General features: G+C 36.0%; 1 protein-coding gene across 2 annotated transcripts in view; it reads left to right on the forward strand.

Moving 5' to 3' along the window:
• The window catches only part of LOC136864554 (protein Tob1), a 148611-nt gene extending 131770 nt beyond the window's left edge, over positions 1 to 16841 (forward strand). For both annotated transcript variants that reach the window (XM_067141692.2, XM_067141693.2), the window contains one exon: positions 2062 to 16841. In XM_067141692.2, coding sequence (XP_066997793.2) covers positions 2062 to 2521 — 460 coding nt within the window. In that variant the 3' untranslated portion in view covers positions 2522 to 16841. The remainder of the gene's footprint in view (positions 1 to 2061) is intronic.
• The last annotated feature ends 5212 nt before the right edge of the window (positions 16842 to 22053 follow it).

Consider the following 22053-nt stretch of genomic DNA (forward strand, 5'->3'; position numbering starts at 1 on the left):
CCTACAAGTTGAGCTTCAGTGGAATACCTTTCTTAAACCCAAACTGCCTTCTATCAAACGAGTTATTAATTTTGCAAACCTGTCTAATATAATTGGAAAGAATGCTTTCCCATGATGTCTCGTGGCTTGCAAAACTTGCTTAGCAGATATATTCAGTCACTTGATTGATTTGAATTAAAGTTTGCAAGGAGTGCAAGTCACACTCTTCAGCCAAAGAAGAAATAGATGGAATAATAAAGAAAGTGAGTACTGTATATGGGCACGCCGAATTGGCAAAAGCGAATTTGATTCTTTCCCCAACACTTCATGATTTCCTGTCTGTAAACAAAGAAATACTGCCAGAGTGTAGAAGTGATGTAATGGAAAAACATCTGGAATTGCTAGGATCTACATTCAGACAATATTTTCGGCCTCTAGTTGAGAAAATCTTGAATTCCTTCTTGAAAACTTAACATCAATTTCCTGCCCTTGAGGAAGATAAACTAGCCGAAGTATCTTGACTCGTCTTTGAAGACTCTGTGTCAGAACTCCATGTCTCCGATTGTTTTCTGGATCCGTGCATGTCCCTTATATCAATACTATGTTTAATGACTTTCATGACAGCATACCTGCTTTCACACAAATGAAAATGAAATGCATAAACAGTGACTAAGCTTGAACCAGACTTAAAACTCTTGGTGTCCCATTAAACCAAGAACTGTACTAAGTGAATTTTCTCAAGTAAGTGTCTAGATTTGGACTGTTGTAATTATTAGCAAGTGTCACATTGCTGTATTTTATGCATTTAGGAAGTATGTTTATGTAAATGAAGCTACTCTTTCAAGTTTAAAGAGAAGTAAATATTAGGCCTATATTATGTGAATAAAATGAAACAAGGTAACAGTACAAAATTGTCTTCCGTTTACTGAATGAAGTATTGCATTCTGTGGCAAGGGGGTCCTTGGGCATGCTGAGGGGTGCCATAACTCTGAGGGAAATGTTCCAAGACACTGTAACCATTTAAATGTTGGCAAAAGAAATTCCATAGTTTAAAGTTAATGATTGACATATAGTAATTGCCCTATGTGTTCCATCAGGTGTGATACAATATTCCTGATTGGGACTTGAAGCAGTGTTCGTAACGATGGTGACAATAAGGAAGTCTTTGAGTTCTTAACAATCTGTCCCTGAATATCTCCATTAAGATTCCATGTGGAGTATTCGGTCATTCTGTACTGCTGTTTTCTATCTGTTCTCTTGTGCTTCTTCAGTTTAGTCAAATTGATTTTATGTCCATTCAAGATCATGTTATATTTTACAGCAAATTCAAACATTTCATGGCCTGACATCCTATGTCTCGAGATAATACAGCACTAATTATAGTGTATTTTTAACTTTTAATACTTACTGCGAATTGATATTGTACTTCTTTTTTTGCCCTATTCAACTTTCTACCTAAAACCTATTTTTTGACTTTTGCACATTGCTTTTGTGTTTCCTTTTGCAAAATTTTAATTTGTTTGAGATTATCTTGCATTGCTATTCAAATTTACAATAGAACTTGGCTATAATATCGAAGAGTCGCCGCCGTCACTATTACAAAGTAGTTTTTGGAGTCGGCATAAGTTTTGAAGCTCTTGGTCAGACAAGGACCCATTCCACTCTGTGGAACATTCAGCATTATTTCTTTTTGAAGGAGTCGCCAATTTTGTATCACAGCAATGTCAGCAACTTTTCAGTGGCATTGTGCAGTTTTTTCCCCACTCACTTGGTAAATTTATGAACTGCAGTTGTTCAGTAACCTTGACATTTATCAATCTGTTCATTATACTAATATTACAAAACAATTGTTATGTATTCTGCTGCTATGCATAAGAGTAGAGCCTGAGTTTTAGTTGGAGCAAGTAGCAAAGATAGAAGCAATGAACAAGAACGTGTGCTGTATGTGGTAAAGTTTGTGTGCAAAATCTCTTTATTACAGGATTTGGAAATTCCTTAAGTCAGTCAAAAGCATTCTTAATACAGTTGTTGATCATGAATTTATTTTAAAAAATGTGCATTTGTATTCTCTGTTGGGTACAGGATGTCTCCAACGGAGTTCAGCAACTACATCAAGCAGCGAGCAATGCAGCAGCAAATTCACCACCATCACCACCACCATCAGCAAGCTCCTCCCCCATCACAGAGCTCTCCTAGCGGGCGATCCCTATCTCCTGGCTCTTCGCAACAGCCCCCAGATCCGAGCGGTTACTTCTTCCAGCCAGGTCCGGCAAGCTACCATGCCCAGTTCACACATCGCAATCCATTCGAGTCTGGTGCCACAGCTTATATGCCAGAGACCCTCTACCCGACAGCCAAGTTCCCATCTTCCTACCTCGACCCTCATCAGTTGTACAGTAGCGGCGTGAGCGTCGGAGCCTCCCCCACCTCGGGCGTTCCTGTCGGTGGAGGGTCGGTCTCCAGTGGTCAGCAAGATGGACTCAATAACTTGGTGGCACCATATCCGCCCAGTCCTTACCAGCATTTGCTCGTGGCCAACTAAGCTGATACTGCTTAATTTCTTGTCTAGCCACTGGTAACACATCATACTTGCATTGTACCATGAAAGCCCTTTTACTTCTGGTTTTTCTTAAATTATTTAATGCTGCTTTAAAAATGTATTAGTGATGCAGTAAATTGGTAAGAAGAATGTCTTTTTACTTCAGTTTTTGTTTTGAGATAATGGCTATATGATTAATTTGAATTTTTTCAATAACGCCACTGCATTTCAATTCATTGTACGTTAGGATAGGTCCTTAGGTAAGCTGTATTAAGGTTAATGGATAAAGAAATGGCCAATAGCCAGAAGTACAAGGACCTTCTTAAATGAACTTGGAGTGACAAGATATGCGTATATACATCATGCTACGCTTAGGAAAGAAATTTAATTATATTCTATGACAGTGACAAGATTCTACTCTAAATGAAGCTGATGTAAAATAAGAAAGTTTGATAATTTATTTTTTCACTGGAATTTAAAATAAAGATGTAATAATAATATTAATAAAAATAATAAGATGGATGATGAAGGAGAAAAGAAGCTTAAATTCTTGTAGGCCTATATATTATTGATAAATAATTAACTATGCATTATGTGTACATATATTAACCTTAGAATGATACAGTTGAATTATCATCACTCATCTAGTCCGAACTGCATATTATAAGTTAGTTCATGCAATGAGAGTGCAAACATAACTATACCCTCGCCTATATAGGAGTCATGGCTCAATGTGATAAGACAACCATCTGATGTAAAGAAGCGAACTGAGTCAAAGAAAATTTTAAAGAAATTTGAGTCTTGGAGAATAGTGTAAACAGAATAAAGTAAGATAAATAGGGAATGGAGGGCTAGAATTAATGCTTTAGGATATGGAACCACTAATATTGAACAAAATGGCCAGAGTTTCATAATATCGGCAACAACTCTGGGAATCGATAAAGAAAACTAAACCTGTTGGCTTATACATTAAGTAAGGTGACTTGTTCAAACGGAAGACAACCACTGCCATTTTTTTTCAAGGAACCAATGATATGGGAATGTTGCACTCTGCAATTTCTCACATCATTTTCTTGGGAAGTTGGCTGCACGTAATATGATAATCTTACTTGGACTAAACGACAAGACATCTCTATCATGATTAGTGATATGTATTAATATCATTTGCTCATGCTGCAGAGTGAAGTGAAAGCATGAAATGGAAAAAAGATCTGACTTTTGCAAAAACAAAGTACTCATAAAAGCATGCAAGTAAACTTGTATTTTGTGACAGAAATGTTGTAACTAGAAGCATGGAAGTTCATACAGGTGATGTCAGAGGGTGAGAGTACAAGTTCCCAGGTCAGCAGTGAAAACAGAATATTCTTTCTCTAGACTTTATCTCTTTGTATATTTCTTGTTATTTACTTCGTATTTAAAGTAAATGTGTATTTGGTACGGATCTAAAGAAGAATAAAAATTTACTGCTATGCATCTAGAAGAGGCTTCATATAAAACGACATTGTCCATGTTAAATACCATAGATTTTCCAAGTATTTTTCCTCATTGCTGATTAATCAGTTCACCATTGTTCAAAAAGGGAATTCTGGAAGAAAATAATAAAATGTTTCAGATAAATGATCAAACTTTCATACTCAAAGTAATTAGTGTTAATTTGATGGTGCTTATTTCACACTGACCAACAAATGAACTGGCTGTAGGGAGTAGAGAAAGACGTGGAATAGTAGGCAGCTCTTGAGAACAGTAGTGGATGATATCCAAATTTGACTGCAGTCTATCATGTTTTGGAAAATTTGCAGAACCGTGCATATTTTGTTGGTTTAGGTATTTTCTTTTGCACATGTTTCTGTAGCATTTACATAAAGTAAATCAATGTGGAAAGGCTGATGTTTTGTGCTCATGTGTGATGTCAGAAAGGATAGTCCGGAAATCAGTGTAAACACTCGTAGATGACATTGTACCTGGGGAGGGCGAGGGCTTCTCGTAGAGGCAACTGTATTTCAAATGCTGGCCAATACACATGAAAGGACATACCTGTCGTCTCAATTTCTAATAAAATTTAAGGTTTTGCTTTCCTCTCTTCTGTGAAAGCTTTTCTGTAGGTATTATTTATTTGTAGCCATAGTCTGGTATTCGAGTATTTTGGTTGATCTTTTTATCACCATTTACCAGTTAGTTTCTCATAAGACTTTGAATCTGCATTTGTGTTATATATTTTATTAGATATTTTAAGTGAAGTCTCGTACATAGTGTCTTATTAGGATGCTTCTGTAATTTTTCTTCTCATAACTTACGTTTTAGTTGATACGAGTCACTTTTTGTAAAAACTACTATAAAGAATCAGAATTTTACATGTAAACTACTATTACATCTTGATAAATTTCCCATTTCAAACAAATTTTATTAGTCAGAAAGCTGTGAATTAGCCATAATATAGTCATATAACTCATTTGTTCGATATTCAATTCAATAGTTTCATACGATATAAAGATCCTGATCTTTATTGACAAACATTCACATTAATAAGAAATTCAATGATTGCATCAGACATCAAGGATAAAGTGCAACAATCCCATCCTCGCCTCCAGTTTTGTCATTGGCCGTAATTTTAGAGTGGCACATGGTCTGATCAGATATATAACAGTAATGAGCAATGGTTATTCTCATTTAACACCATTATAACAGCTCAGGTCCAATTTTAATATTTTAATTGTACACGTACAGGGGTTACTAATTAGGACTGTTCATTTTAGATTAATACCAATGGCAGTATCACACATGACAAAATTTGACTAGTAGACTTACATATGTACATAATATTTTTTAAAGTGTTAACTTGATTGTATTTGCGCTATATATCATAAATTTTAGTCCATGGCTGAAGATTACCAATTGTATAAGTGATTTGACATATTAAACGGTATTGAATAGATGGGCCTTCATTTTAATGTCTTGTTAATGTAAATTCAATAGTTTGTTTGGACATTTTGTCTTTACTAGTGTAAATATTTTTTTTTTTCTTTTCCTTGTACTGCTGCTTAACAAAAGATTGTTACATTACACAATGGCAGTAACCTATGCTACTGTACCAGTACTGTTGAATTCTTCACTGGTGTTCAATGTGTGTGTCGACCAGGAGTTTTCCCTGGTTTTGTCTGTCAGTAGCTTGAATTTTGTTCATATAGTAAACTGCTTAGTATAAACAAGAATACCATACTGTTGATTTTTGGTGCATTGTTGTTGTATGAACAACAATTCATTTAAACTATTGGATGGGAATCTTTATTGTTAATTCAAGGAATCCACCATGAGACTGTACAGAGTCTGCTGGTTAGCTCAGGCATGATACAGCGATATGCTTTTTTACCATTTTTTATAGAAATATTGATCTTCATTACTGTCATAACTCTGATCAGGCTGTGTGCCACTCTAAAATCATGACTGATCATGACAATGGGCGGTAAGGGTGGGATTTTTGCACTTGTTCGTTGGTGTCTGGTGCAACTTTTAAAATGTTCAGTTTCCAACATTGAATTTATCAGTGAGATTATAGTTGGCTACACCATCTGATAAGACTAGTGGGTGCTGTCATATTGGCAGAATCTTTAAGAACCTCGTGAGCCAATAAAAATACATTGACTAGAATTGCACAGGACATCTGCTGTTCATAGTTTGATCTGCAGTGCATGATATACACTGCTGCCATTATTTGATGCCCCATGGTTGTTTCTAAAAGTGGTGTTGAACCTATTCTTGTGACTGTTGTCAGTCACAACTTCTATATTACTCTCAGATTCGGGAAATTCTTGCCAATTATGAACAATTGTGCTGCCTGTCACTATGTAGGTTTGAAGAAGGGACGTCTCAAAATCGTTATGACAATTTTAGTCTTCTTGCTTCATATAATGGTTGATGTTGGTGGATGGCGAGTTCCCTCGCCAGTCAAACAGAAGGTGTCACTAGAGCAAGCCAGCTACAAGAGAGGCGAGGGGACTCTCATTTCATAATTTTAAGCACCATAAGGCAACATTGAGCCAACGGATCATACAATATTCCTACGAAAACGCTAACAAAATTTAAGTCTCAAGGTGACGCTCAAGTTTGCGAAGATTCAAGTGAGAGCACGCAAATTGGATATTAAAGACTAAATGACCTAAATCAACCATGAGAACAAGCTCATTGGATATTAACGACTGAATTATCCAAACCAATGTCATTCACAAGTTTTTAAAGCATAACAATTAAGATTTTTATAAAATGTTCAATAATTGTAGACTCGCCTATTTTAGACAGATTAATGGTATGAATCTAAATGTTTTTTATAGCACATTTCACTACTCAAAACAATTCACATCAGCTGGATGTTTCTACAGACCATATATTACACATAAAAATATATTTTAGTTAAAAGAATCCATGTCAGCTTAACAATTTTAAGTATTTTATTAATAGGCAAATACCCAGGATCCTGGCTATTTTGATCTTAGATAGTAGGAACAGCAGCTGAAGATGCCTAAAAATATAGGTGACACATCCCGCTTAAGACATAATGATGTAATTTTTTAAATGTAAATCAATAAAAACATACTGTATTGAAAAGGTGGACTCTCAAAAAACATTATTATGGAAAGGTATACATTGCTCAACACGGACCCAACGATGAGATGTATAACTTGGAATACTGTCAAGTCGAAGATTAAGATTATGCTCAATAGCAGAACTTAAACATTGTTGCCAAGAATTTCAATATAGCAGGAGTACTTAAGAATAAGTTCAACATAATCTTCCTTATCTACCAGTCAGAGAAAACCTAGTTTGTCATTCACATTATTGGTGCTTGTTGCTGCTCCTACAGAGTATCAAATTTTTGCCATGATTTTCCCATTAATTGATGTTGAAAATCATGATTTGTATGGGTGTTGGAAATGAGCATCTTCTGTGTGCTTCAGTATAGTGGGACTAAGTGATCTCAAATTATGGAAATGTTTCTTTGTGTTCTTTGATTTCCTCGCAAATATTTGTCTAAGTGTCCAATAAAGGCTCATTGTTATGATAACCAGCATACAGAAAAGCTGTGACTCCTTGAAAGGAATAGCAATGGGTTTGCTCCAGAACAAAACTTCTTTTAAACCCTTGAATGTAATGAGCCGGTTTAAAGTCATCCTCCCTCATGTTAGGGGTGGTGAGACACCATGTTGAAAATAAGAGGATTTCGTAGATAATTTCTTCAATTCAACTTCTAAAATATATTAGAAAAGTACAATAAGTCTGTTAAATACTCCTGTTTCCTGAAGATAAAACCAACTTGGGGCAAATTTTAGCAGGCACTCTCCTGAGAAGTTCTTCACATTGCTGCAGCTACTCTTCATTCGGTACATTTCTAGTTCTTGAAAGTTTCTTCATTGTTGTTAGACAATGTCAACTGCTCCCACTTCTTGCTGGAAAATACTGAGGAGTCTCTTTAGTCTCTATGCAAAAACAGTAGTATCCTTGGTCAATTTCTGTTTTGGTGCTCAGGAATTTCAAGCGTAGAAAACAATAGATTACCACCACCTGCTTCCTCGATCTCCACAGATACGTAAACCATAATCCCAGTCAACTTGCGTTGAGCTGAAATTTCATTGCTTTAGCAGCAAGCTGTGGCTTGTAGAAACTATTTAAATCTTATTATCCAAATTTTGGACCAGGGAACAGCCAGGATGTATAATAAATTGCATGAGATTTGCCACTTCACAGCAGGCCTGAAGTTGTAATTGCTCTGCTTGGAAGACTCCGGAGCACATTGGCAAGTTTCTTTCTGCGTTCCTCCTAATCTGAGATTTTCTCTTGGGTCATGGTGTAGAAATGGTCACAATGGTTCGAAATATAACTGAAACATTACCAATCAATTTATGAAACAGATGCATTTATTGTAGTAGCCATTCATTTTGAATCCTACCATACACACAAACTTAACTACTTTGATCTGCAAACACCTCTCCTCCTCCCAGGGGAGCCACTCGTGAAGTAAATGCTTTCAAAATTTCAGAACCAACTTTCTGCTGCCTATTTTAAGATAGATAATTGTTGCCAAACCAGCTACCTGCATGGAAGGCAAAGGGTATTACAGGCGATCTTTGACCTTGTGCCTATGAACTCTCTTGTAAAAACCTATCTTCCATCCTGGAATATATTTGATGAGAATTATCTTGTGGTTTAATGTGGAATAGAATATAATTTCCAATACTCTTAATATATACAGCAAAAAGTATTGGAGAGGAAAAAGCATACATAATGGGAAAAAGCACTTTCTATCTTGTCAGTTCTGTACATAGCCCATCACATCTGAAGACTGTACAATATATACTTCGAGAGTTCAAGGAATGGCAACATGTCGTTAGGGAATGTCTTTGTTGTGCCACATCGTGAAAGGTTTTTATGTTTCTAAAAAACTCATTAGTCTTTTCTGCGTTATTTCTGTATGTTGTGGCATTAGAATTCTCAATATAGGACATTCTTACCTACTGTTGAAGTGTACCTTTCCTAAATATTGAGACCCAATGAAGCAATGCTAATCAGATGTACAGAGTTGCATGCTGAGGTGTGTGTTGTCGTGCAGGGTTACAAAGTAGGAAGATCAAAAACAAGATGTAGTGATATGTATCAGGCTTACCAGTAATCTTCACTGCTTTCATTCCTTTTTTGTTGGCAGTGATGAAAGTTCAAATACAGATGTGGAGAAAAACGGGCAGTGATATTAGTAAGTGTGGACATTTTCAAGAAGGAAATTATGAACCAGGATTCAAAATTGTTCTTAGAAAATTGCTTTGGTTGAATAACAATATTTGGACATAATCCATTCTCAGTTAAGAGTTCATGATTTTATGTGAAATAAGATGCCCCAATATGGCAATAAATGTTACTCGTAAAATGTTTTCACTTCCACAGTCTGTTTACCGTTGGCTGAAATAGCACATTCTATGCTATAAAATGTGTTCATAAGCGTGAAATATTATGACTTGGTTCATGCGCACAGAAACACCATATATACTTGCGCAAGATGAAAACAGTGTTTCAGAGTGGAGAATAGAACTGAAATATACAACATAATATAAGAGTTGAAAACTCGATTTTCCTAGTTACCTTACTAAATGTGTATGATAGTGTGAATGTCTTACATTGTATATAGAACTATTACAAACTTTCACTTTTTATATTTTTATTTTCCTCTCCCCTCCTTACATCAGTATTGATTATTTCATACTTATTTTTCTATTAAGAACTGATGACAAATTCAAGAATTTGGCATAAAGTGTTTTTAAAATGTCTGTGGGAAAAGGTGTGTGCTGTGGAATGCTGGGAAGGCCATAAGTTTTGTTTCTACTGTATGGCATTCCCTACCCAATTGTATTTTGAGTTCCAATTGTATAGCTTGGTTATTATCTAAGTCAGCAGCAAAGAAATGGAAAATGTATTCTCTTTTATTTTTTTAATTGACTTCGTATAGTTTTATGGCACTGTAGAAATTATTGTTAAATAATTGTTAGCATAATTTTGTTGTTTGAAGTATTTTTTGGTTCCTTCATTTTTCAAAAGGATATAGATATGCATATATAGAATAGATACATACATAGATTGAGTTGTTTTTAATTTGTTTGTTTTTATATGAAAATATATTTTTGTTTACAAATACAATATATTGTTATGTTTGATGTAATTATCTCTCAAGCTTTATATAGGGTGTGGTTCAAGTAGTAAAGTTATTAAAAGTTTCAGAAGAAATGGTAAATGGTACCTGATAAGCCATTTGTTTCAGAACAAATGGCAAGTTGATTGTTTATGGTTATTGTTGAAAACTACTTTTAAGCGTTGAAGGTAACGGGAAGGTTAAAGAAGTTACTGAGAAATTCTTTCAAGATAATACAAACAAGCTGGATTCCACTGGGAATTGGTCAAATTGTCAGAGGCATTTTTATCCTTGTGAACACGAAATGGTAATTTTTGTGTATTAAATGTTGAATATACTTACTTTATTTATCCCTACTGTAAAATCCTATAGGAGCACTTCATGTAGGATACAATTGATCTGTTCTGTTTAATTTTGTGCCATACGAGTGCTTTTATTTTGGATTACAGCTCAACTCGAATATGTCCTTATGTTGTAATATGGGATTCTTGTGATATTTATTAGACCTGTCAGGATCTTTAAAAAAATTACTCCATCTAGTTGTACATCACAATCAATGGAGTTCTTTATTTATTGAAATTGGGCATCAATAATTTCCAGTTATTCGTAGGAAGGAATTTCTGAAATTTTCTTTTTAAATTATGTCGCATAAAAAATGACAGATTTCATTCTCATTTAACAGAACAGTTGTGAGATTAGTTCCATTTCTTACCAAACCTACATCCCTTAGAAAAATGGGTGTGAAAGAAATGCATATTCTTACATTCTTATACAAAAACTACCATTTTTGTACATTTATAGTATTTGTTACACACATTTTCTTAAAATATTAATTATAGTACCTTCATTGATTAATGTGTGAACTTGGAAAAATTGGTGGAAAAGGTGGAAAATGAAAGCAAAATATTGTTCATGAACAAGTTGCATAACATTGGTGTATTGCCTCGTGGAATTAAACAGAACTTTATCTAACTCTACGTCCGTGTATGTTTGATGATTATTGAAAGTGGAAATAATACTATTTATAGTGTATAGTTATGGTGATAACGTTTATCTTTTTTACCTAACGTGATTTCTGTGTTAATATTCAATTAAACATATTACAAGTATATTATTATAGTAGATGGAAATAGACTCTAGATCTTAGATCATAATATAGGTGAAAGTGAAAGATGCCTGGAGCTCACACATGGGATATGTAATTGAAGATGATGTTCTTGGTTTGCTTTTAATCTTCCATACCGGTGACAGTGACTTGAGACTTGAAGAGGAAAATGGTATTAAAGATTTCTGGAAGGACATCTGGTATTAATTTCTTTCCCATGCTGTTACTGGGATTTGCACATCACTCACAACTACGGTATTAAATGAATTTTAACAGATTGTAAAATTCCAGCAATGTTCTAGTGAAAGTGTAGAGATGAACATTGCGTTCTTTTGGATTACTATCGGTAATGAGAAACTATTATAGATCTGATGGTATTCCATGAAAGCTAACAATTAAGTGAGAAATATTTTCAGCTGTCAGTGAGAATTGCCAATATGATTTTCGGTTACATATCTCGTGTGCAGGATGTTACTTGGCGAGTGTATGTGAATGTACCACTCTATGTATTTGGTGTGTCAAAAGACATCACTAAACGGAATTTTTATAAAAAAAGTGAACAGGACATTTTTAGTTTCTCCCTCCCATAGCAGTGACGTACTGCACACTAACCAGTTCTTTTTATTGTCTAGGGCAATTTGTGCTTACAAAATACAAACTCTTTCTTTTGTCCTTAAGTTGTAAAGCGAGCCCATGGAAGAATATTCTCACAGTAGTGGTGAGAATGTTAGGCAAAGATCTGGCATAAGGAGCACTCACCTTCACAGCATCTCCCTCCAACGTTAGTGAAGATGTAGACAAAAAACAAAAGAAAAATATATTAAGGGAAGAACCAACAGGAATATTTTTTCATAACTTTATAGTTCATAAATACCTAAGCAGTGTATATAAACATGTTTAATTTTAGGATCATAGGAATTTGACGTTTTAGAATTTTTAATATTATGAGTATTTGCATACAATAGAACTACTTTCACAAGTACCAATTCATATTTTTTGAATTACTTTCTATTTTCACCTTTTAACTCCCTTCCTTCCCAATACAAAACGGGTGTATTTCTTCCACGGATATTAAAGGTGGCTGAAATGTTATGTAATTATATATTAATAATTTAAAAATATGTGGCCACTTCCGTAAATAACGCTTATAATTTTTTGCAACAATGATTAAGTCATTTAAGAAGAGTCTGTAATTACGATACAGTGAGATTGCAAATGTGACTTCCGTAACTTAACGTGCACTTCATCTGGGTAAATGTAGGTAATAAGTTGAATATTTTAAGTACTTAACATCTTAAGGAATGGTACAATTTTCCAGATGATTAGTGTACAGTTTGAAAGTCTGTTTTGAAACCAAGAGATCTTTAAAAATAATTGTGTAGTATTAAGGAGGACAGGGAAGTTATGGAAGTTCATTAAATTGCAGTTTAGAGACTAATCCTCAACTATAATTTAAATGCCACACACTGTGTGTGTGTGTGTGTGTGTGTGTGTGTGTGTGTGTGTGTGTGTGTGTTTTGCTACGTGTACATGGAACAAATGGTAGTTATTACTACATGTTACTTTCTGACTTGCTAAAAATGAAAATATTATTTCATAGACATTTCTTTCTGTAGGCATTTGCCTAAAGTTAATCTACTTGTCTTTCGAATAGGAGAATGGGGCAGACCTGAGGATAACTTCACATTTTACTTAAATTCTATTCTGCATTCCCACCACTTGTCTTAATCACTGTTCTCATTTTTTATTTAGTAAATAATTTAGACTCCAGTATTTTTAGCAAGATGAAACTATAATTATTGTTGACCAGTTTTTGTTTCATATCAACAAGGTTTAGTAAATTAATCCAGACATAACAAAATGAAAGGTATATAGCATACAAGCACAGTGCAGTTAGCTTGGTCTTGGGCCAGAACAGCAAATACACGTCAGCAATACTACGTCACAATACTTAGTCAGGCTGCCGGTCAGTGAAGAGGCTTCTGCAGCAGTAAATAGTTCCTGAGTTTCTTGCTTATTTTTGAAGCCTAAGGTTCCCTCAGTTTGATTAGATATTCTAGTGAACTGACTTGACCAGTCCAAAATTTTCTCCTTATAAAAGTGTGGAAATATTGCACAAGTTATGTTAATGTTTATTGTTCTCAGTGGTATTTGAAGTGGAGACTTTCAAACTGGAACCTGCCACTCTGTCCATTGACAGCATGCAGAGCATTAACTTTCTGTATACGAACCTTCCTATAGGCGATGCTGAAAAGGATGTCCATATGCAGTCTCACAATTACATGCAAGAGTTCTTCAGTAATGCTCCAATTTCTTCTGTAATTTTCCCCTGCATTTCCTGTATAGTGCGAGGATAATTCCTCTGAACACATCGTTTTTTAGAGTTCCCGACAAATAAGTCTTGCACAGTAAGATCAGGGTAACGAGGGGGGGTATTAATCCTTAGAAATAACCTTGTATCATTGCCATAAGACCTATCTGTGTTGGTGCGACGTAAAGCTCCTATCAAAAAAAAAAAATAACCTTGTCACCAAAAACATCTTTTGTCTAAAGAATCATTTGCAGTATGGGATATAGCAGAATCTTGTTGGAAATATCTGTAGTTTCTCTGATCATCTGGCAATATTTGAATAAACCATATGCTAGTATGGTATCTGCGTTTATTTACTCTCGCTATTATTTGCCTTGGGAGTTACAGCACACCATATGCCTGCTTTTTCATCAGGTAATGGAACTTCCGAGTTAATTGGATATTCTGTGTGTTCCAGTATCTATCGTAAATCTACGTGACCATGTAAATGAAACCATCCCTTATTAGGAAAAAATATCAAATGTAGATCAACAATGCTGTCAAACATTGTTACAGAATTCACTTGCTTTTCGTAGTCATGAAGCTGTAATTCATGAACAATAGTTGCGCTAAGGTTTCAGCTTGGTAGCTGTATGGACAAAGGCCTTCAAAACAAACTTCCTATGCAACTTGTAGAGATTTATTTGGGGAACATGCAAATCTTGCACTGATTTAGTAAATTTTTCTCTCCATTATTGATTACGAATTTTAATGTTTAAGTATCATGTTATTCTTAGTTTATTAACAAGAGGCTTAATAATTTCTTTACCTGGAATTGGGGCACCAGGGAATTTCACTTGAAATTGCCTACACATATCTACAGGAATCCGTTATTTTACATACATGTCATACATAAAAACACTTGTTAAAGTGTGAACTTTTCAGTTGGCGTTGTGACAGATTAATTTGCCTAACTAATCAACTATGAATTTTAAGACACTTGTAAAAAGATATACTTAAACTGCCTGATAAAGCTTACACTTAAAGAGACTGTTTTTAAGAACCTCAGGCTGCACAATCAAGTGAATAAGTGAAAAGAAAACTTGTGTGGGACTGCAAACTTCAGCAACTACTGCTTCGCATGTATGCGCTGTTCTTACCCAAAGCCAAGCTAACTGCTGGATACATTTTTCTCAAAGTCCAGTCAAATTGTTTATGGGCATATGATAGTCATTGAAGTTTATACTTGTATGCCACTGTCAGTTCAGTACAGTGTGTGTTGCTCATACGTTCTGAAATATAAATCTTATTTTGATGTCTCCCTTTCTCTAAACTTGAATGACTTTTGCAACATAATGATTGTTGCATTATTTTATTTCTTCTTTTCCATGGTTTCCCATTTTCATACCAGGCTGTACCTTAATTAAGGCCACGGCCGCTTCCTTCCAACTCCTAGGCCTTTCCTATCCCATCGTCGCCATTAGACCTATCTGTGTCGGTGCAACGTAAAGCCCCTAGCAAAAAAAAATAATTATTATTTCTTCATATTGGTTTTTCCCATTTCCAGACTTATTTCCTATTCTTCCCCTGACGATATTTTCTCTTATTATTCACAGATCTGTAAGCAAATGGTGGAAGTCACACTGCAACATTTTGTTTTTTCTCATTTATTGATCTCCTTCTTTCCATACTCTGAGGCGGCTGGTACAGTAAACTTTTGATTCTCAGTCTTTTTGGAGGAGACTAAGCTAAAAGCTGAGTTGACCAGACTCCTAACAGAACATAAAGTATTTGAGTCTCATTCGCTCCTAATTTCATGTTTAGATATTAATCATACAAACACCACGCTTTTCCAAAGTATCGAATTTGGTTGCTAAACACGTTAAATTTTCCACTGACAGCAAAACACAGGGCTGGTATCACACCTCGCCGAACTAATTGCAGTTTGGCATGATTAATAAACAGTCAAAAGATATTTAAACTGTCAGCTGTGCTGCAAACTCTACAGTTTTTCTGATGTTAGCAACCTTACAAATAAAAGGAAATAATTTACTGTAAACTTCACAGATGGTGCAAGGAATTAAGAATGTCTGACTTGGAGAGAGAAAGAAAGAAAGAAAGAAAGAAAGAAAGAAAGAAAATGAAACCTATGGGTAGATGGTGCTGGGTATGCAAATACTCCAGTGTGACTCCCACCAGCTGCTGCTGTTACTGTATATTCCTCTGCGTTTTGTGTAACCCAGGACTGGAGGCTGAAGTTTCTTCTAAAAGCTGCAGAGGCAGTAGGCCAATACCAGAATGAGAGCATGTTAGTCTCTCTTCCCATTTTCATTTTCCCATACGGATTTTTAACTTTCAGATTTTGTTGCTTGCCTTTAGTAGGTATGTTGTAAATATCCCCTTTTTACCCTGTTCTACAATAACGCTTTGCTGTAGGACCTTCCATTCCTCCTATAGAGCTCATCATATTCTGCTATTTTCCTTTAATTTTAAAAATCTCCATTCTCTCATTAGGATATGGATAATGCTGTGTGATCAAGGGTAAGGGATGAGCTTCTGTACAATTGGTTATTGAATCATTTTTACATCAAGGTCAGAGACGTTCTGTTCTTGAAATCCTATAGCAAAAACTTCAAATAAGATTAGAATATTGATTTCGTTATTAGAAATTAAAATGCAGTATCCTTTCACCTAACTCACTCCACTTCACTTTCCAAACTTGGCATTTCCTGTAGGTTGTTGTTGGTATTGAAGAATCCCTTGAACAGTTTGAAGAGACTATACTATGAGCCTAGGTTGTTCAGTGTATACTAAAGATTTTTCATGACTATAAAATTGACTAGAATTGCATAAAACAGTCTGTATGTGGAGTCTGATGCATTTGAGGAATGAGACAGTGAAGTTAACATGGTGGTGAATGAAATTATTTTAATAAGGAATGCTAGACTGGTTTATTCAATTTTAATGCCTTGTGTGTTCCATGCTTTCCTCTGTAGGTATCCTAATTCTGTATGAAAAACAAGAATTTGGCCTATCAGTGTCCACACATTACCTAAACTCCATATTTGTGGCGTCTTTTCGCAACATGCATACTATACTACTACATTGTAGCAACATTGTCGACAAGATGATATGATATAGTGAGAACGGAAATTTCCATCCCGTTATATTATGATATACATGTGTATAATAGTCTATAATTTTTCATATTGTTGTACGAATTTTTAAGTTTATATTAAAATGTTTTGTGCATTCATAAAAATGGTGTTTCTTTACTTCACCCTTTTTTGTCTTCTTTCATGATCTATTCCTTTCACAGGATGATTTTTGAGTCACTGTTTCTTAGCACTAGTCTCCTCAGGATAAATTCTCTTTGGGATATAGGAAACGCTAATCCTGAATCATTTACAATATCTTGTGAGTCAGTCTACCAGTAAATTAATGAATGTATCTACCCATGAAATTAAAACTACAAAAATTTTACCGGGAGAGTTGGCCGTGCGGTTAGAGGCGCGCGGCTGTGAGTTTGCATCCGGGAGATAGTGGGTTCGAACCCCACTGTTGGCAGCCCTGAAGATGGTTTTCCGTGGTTACCCATTTTAATGTCAGGCAAATGCTGGGGCTGTACTAATGATTGGCAACTATCTCGCTCGAGACTGACGTCGCAGATCTCGAGACCGATCCTCCTGTAGTGCAAGCTGTGCGACGTACCAGAAACTACTACTGTAAACTTGATAGTACATTAATGGCAGTTATTGCGTGAAATAACGTTCTCATCTGAAAACGTGTGAGACCATACATTTTGTCAAAAGCCTGGAAAAGTACTGCATGTTCAACTATGAACCCCTTAATACCATTAACGAAAGTGAAAACAGTGTGTCAGTATCTTAAACTGTTCACGACTTATTTGTGGTGGACATCTTAGCTGAATAACCTTGCATAATTTGTGAATAACTGTAGATAGGATGTACCGGTACACCTACTTGGATACCTGAGACGGGGAAGATGTGCTTGCTACGTATGCAAACCCCCATTACACATAAGTGGAACGTGTAATCTAAAATACCCGACTTTGCTTCAATTCTTTCAGCAGGGGTGATGGGCAACGCTCTCGAGACAGATTCTCGTATGCTGCGTGCTATGCGACGTCCCAGTAACATCGAGTGTAACCTTGATAGTTATTATCAGTTCTCATATGGAAACGTGTGTGACGATAAATTTTGTCAAAAGCCTAGGAAAGCACTGCGTGTTGAACTATGAGCTCCTTGATACCATTAACGAAAGCGAAGACAGTATGTCAGTATCTTAAACGTCAGGTGGACTTCTTTTAGCTGAATAACCCGTATAATTTGTTAATAACTGTTATTAGGATGTAAACCTACCTGGATGCCTCACAGTCGTTGTCGGCAGGGTAGCTTCTTCAGACCATCCGGAGGCGTTCTGTGACTATTCCTCTTCATTTATATTATGTGTTTGTAAGTGTCGGATCATCCCCAGAAGTATTTCGGCCGACGTATTTTAATTCTTTTGAATAAACAACACAGCGGGCTGTGCTATGTGACATCTCTTCAAAATAACCGACATACACGACGTACGTTGCGTTTCGGACATCGTCTTCAAGTTGTCGCGTATAACTAAACACAATTTCACATTGCACCGTCATATAACGAGGTACCTAATTATGACGCGAATACTCTATAACACCGGGCGAGTTGGCCGTGCGGTTAGGAGATCGCATCCGGGAGATAGTGGGTTCGAACCCCACTGTTGGCAGCCCTGAAGATGGTTTTCCGTGGTTTCCTATTTTCACACCAGGCAAATGCTGGGGCTGTACCTTAAGGCCACGGCAGTTCCCTTCCCATTCCTAGGCCTTTCCTGTCCCATCGTCGCCATAAGACCTGTGTCGGTGCGACGTAAAGCAAATAGCAAAAAAAATACTCTATAACATTGTAAGGAATTATTTCCTTCGTCACCAAAATATCGGTAAACACAAGCAGTGGTCATATGTTATTGAATGTGGGATCTGATAACGTTGTACACCTACCTGTCGAAAGAACTGGAGCAAACTGAAGCATTTTAGATTACACATTCCATTCATGCGTAATGGAGGTTGCATATGCAGCAGGGCGCATCTTGCCTCGTCTCGAGCTCGAATAATGTACGCCTCTAGTATCCAGGTACGTGTACCTACTGTAGCCGCCAGTTTCTGTACTTACCCTATTCATTCGTGTACTTACTACTGCATACGAAGCCAGAATGTGTATACTTTATAATTATTGCACCCATAATCGAATGAGCCTAATGAAAATGATAGTTAAATTATTGAAATTCGCATATGTGAACACTGCACAGGCAGGGAAAAGCTAGCAGTCTCACAAAGTGACACCCAGGAGCCGTGTTGGCTGGAAGTACTTCCGTCAAATATGCTTTAAGTCACGAACAGGAAATGGCTAACTAAAAGCCTCCCTCTAATAAAGGTTTATTGCGCCGCAGTACCCAAGCCACGAGGAGCGGCAAAATTTCAACCAATCACAATTTACGAAATTTAAGTGTCATGTTCTAGCGGGAATCTGTATCCACTTTTCTGTGATTCGGTGTAGAAAGTAGTGGAATACAGTGTCCTGACTTGCAAATAATATTTAACGAATATTTCACGCAAATACGTGGTTAAATATTTCTCAAAATATAAGTTTTTAACATTGTTTGGAAGAGTGGTTGCGCCCAGAGAGCGGAGTGTCATGGCGGCAAGGTGCCATGTTCCCAGTGTAAATAGGCCCCATGACGCTTTTTAATTTAAAAATTAAGCTACGAACATTCCTGATAACGCAGTGCGACACTCAAAGCAAACCAAATTTTGGAGTATTTAGAGTGCATTTCCGAACATTTTAACCTACGGACAAGTGGAAAAACGATCCAAGGTACCGTATTACTACGCCGCATCCCCTCCAATCGGACTATTTTGAAGTGGGGGTGTGTGAATTTACAAAAGCAGTAGCCGCAGTGTGGTGATATCTCAGTCCTACTTGAAATTTCAGTGCAGACAGGTGATTCTACAGTGAGTGCAGCGCCAAGAAACGACTTAACATTTGTGAGTAGAGACTTGGCAAGCAAAGAACACTTAGGGAGAACTCTAAAATAATATCAGATTTTAGGAATCAGTCAAACAATTATCCTAGCAAAAATGACAATGGTAGCTGATTTACAAACTTTTCATAAATGAACATTTAATGTAGTGAGGCTGACGGACAATAGCAGTTTGCTTCATATGTAATTATACAACTTTCCTTAGCTCACAATTAGCTTGCACGTTACGATTCTAGTGGAGAAGTCTTGTTTTGGAGGACGGTATTTTCATAGACATTTCTCCATATCTTACATGGGAACATTACAATTAAACGTGAGCAGTCTATAAAATGGTTATTTCATCTGAGACATTTGGGAGCAAACATCAGGTGAGCAAATTGCAGGGTTAGACTTTGTTTACTACTGGAGCTTAACGGTACAAGGACTGGTATCCACTTTCGTTTGTCAGAGAGAGGTCGATGGCTGCTAAAATCCCTTGTGTAAACAAGCGGTAGAAGGAGGGTGCTGAACAGAGACGATCAGCAGCAGATCGCCAGGTAGACGTTTTTCTTCCAGGGCACGTCGACTCATCGAGAGCTATTGCAGTGTAATTTGTTTTTCTTCATATGATTGTTAAAAGGCGTGTGAAATAATCCTACGTGTGCAACGCAAGCGTTAGAATGGATCCAATTCGTGTGTATAAAGTGTTGAATAGCCTTCGCAAGATGAAGAAGATGGTGTAAAATCATGTAGCGGGGACTGTGAGGATCCAACCCGCCTTCCTGCACAAAGGTAATGTGAGCATATTATAATCATGTAACAATTTACTTGAGGGCTATGAACAATCAGTGGTCAAATTTAGGGTAGCGATTTATGTAGGCTTAATAATTATCAATTTTACGTACCGGATGGTGTAATTATATTCTTCGACGTTATTTGTAGTTAGTTAGATGTGAGACCAGGACGTGAATCTAAAATTTCTGTAGATATTTTATGTCCAGTTCAAGTTCTGATTTTAACATATAATAATATGGTGTTTTGGTGATATTTTTGATTTTGTGGACGCTGCCGAGTTGTTTTTGGATATTTGTTAACTAACTGTAATTATAGCGCATCCAATTTTACTATTCATTTTGCACTATCACATTTTTAGATGATCATTTTCGTTGGACATCTTACCTGTTATTTGCGGTATTGTGTTTATTTCGTAGATAAATATTTTTATTTTCTTTGTGAGTACGTGGATTCACATTTTCGCTAACTGGGTATTTGACAGGAAAATCTCGTTGTTACAGTCAATAAATAAGGATAGGGAAACCATTGCATGTCAAATCTGATAATCCATGGCATGTGAATGTGAAAATAAGGTGGAATAGATGAGCAATGAAATGGAAATACCCCTGATAACAATTGAAAAATGGAGAATATGAAGCTTGAGGACCATGTTGTATTATGGTGTCGTAATACATGAATGCGTTCGACACAATGTATTATTAATGATTGGCCCGTATTCAAATGAGCGAGGCTAATTGGCAAATAAATGCCACTTTGAGAATAATAAGATGAATGTGAATTGAGAGGTAAACAATTTAACTAGGATAGTTAAATCTTCGACAATATATGTGACATTTGTAGGTAGAAGGCTTACATATTTATAATTTTTCCAGGGATGAATATAACACTCGGAAATATGCAAATCAAAGACCGAGTTGAAACATGGAACGGACTGACCAAGCAATGTGTGAAATTTTGAAAATCAATTATAATCATAATTGACTTGTAATATTCCCAGTTAGAATCCTTGAAAGTTGTGAGAGGTTATGCCCAGACATTTACGCCTGATATCACGAGATTGCCATCAAATTCACCCTATTGTTACTTTAAATCTGTATGACTACAATTTTTCTGCATCTGGATCTGCGCGTATTTTTATTTAAATTCTGATAGGCAGTGATCACGTCCATTGTATTGAGATTTTTCCTTTAGCGGTTTCTTTTGCTTTGCGCGGATATTTTTTGAGCACCGTGTTTTAATATTTTTTGTAGTGGCAGAAGGTACGTGAAAGATTGTTCATGATTTAATTGATATAAATAAGATAGGTGTAGTTAGGTTATTTTTGAATTTATTTGTTTTCTTTTGGAGCACTGTGATTACTCCATTATCACGTACATTTTGTGAATAATATTTCACTGTGTTAGGTTAGCAAGACCACAGATCGTTCATAGCCAATGTCAAAGTAAACATTTATGCTCTAGGACATCGTAAATCACAAAACTTCGAACCCCACTACAAAAGTTAAATTAGGTAAATGGTTCGACCCTTGATAAAAAAAAAAGTTGTCATAAGTGCCGTAAAATGAGTAGTCAAGATGGAATCTGCCTCCATCGATGGTGATGCCATATAATTTTAAT

The sequence above is a fragment of the Anabrus simplex genome, chromosome 2 (genome assembly GCF_040414725.1).
Source record: "Anabrus simplex isolate iqAnaSimp1 chromosome 2, ASM4041472v1, whole genome shotgun sequence".
NCBI lineage: Eukaryota > Metazoa > Arthropoda > Insecta > Orthoptera > Tettigoniidae > Anabrus > Anabrus simplex.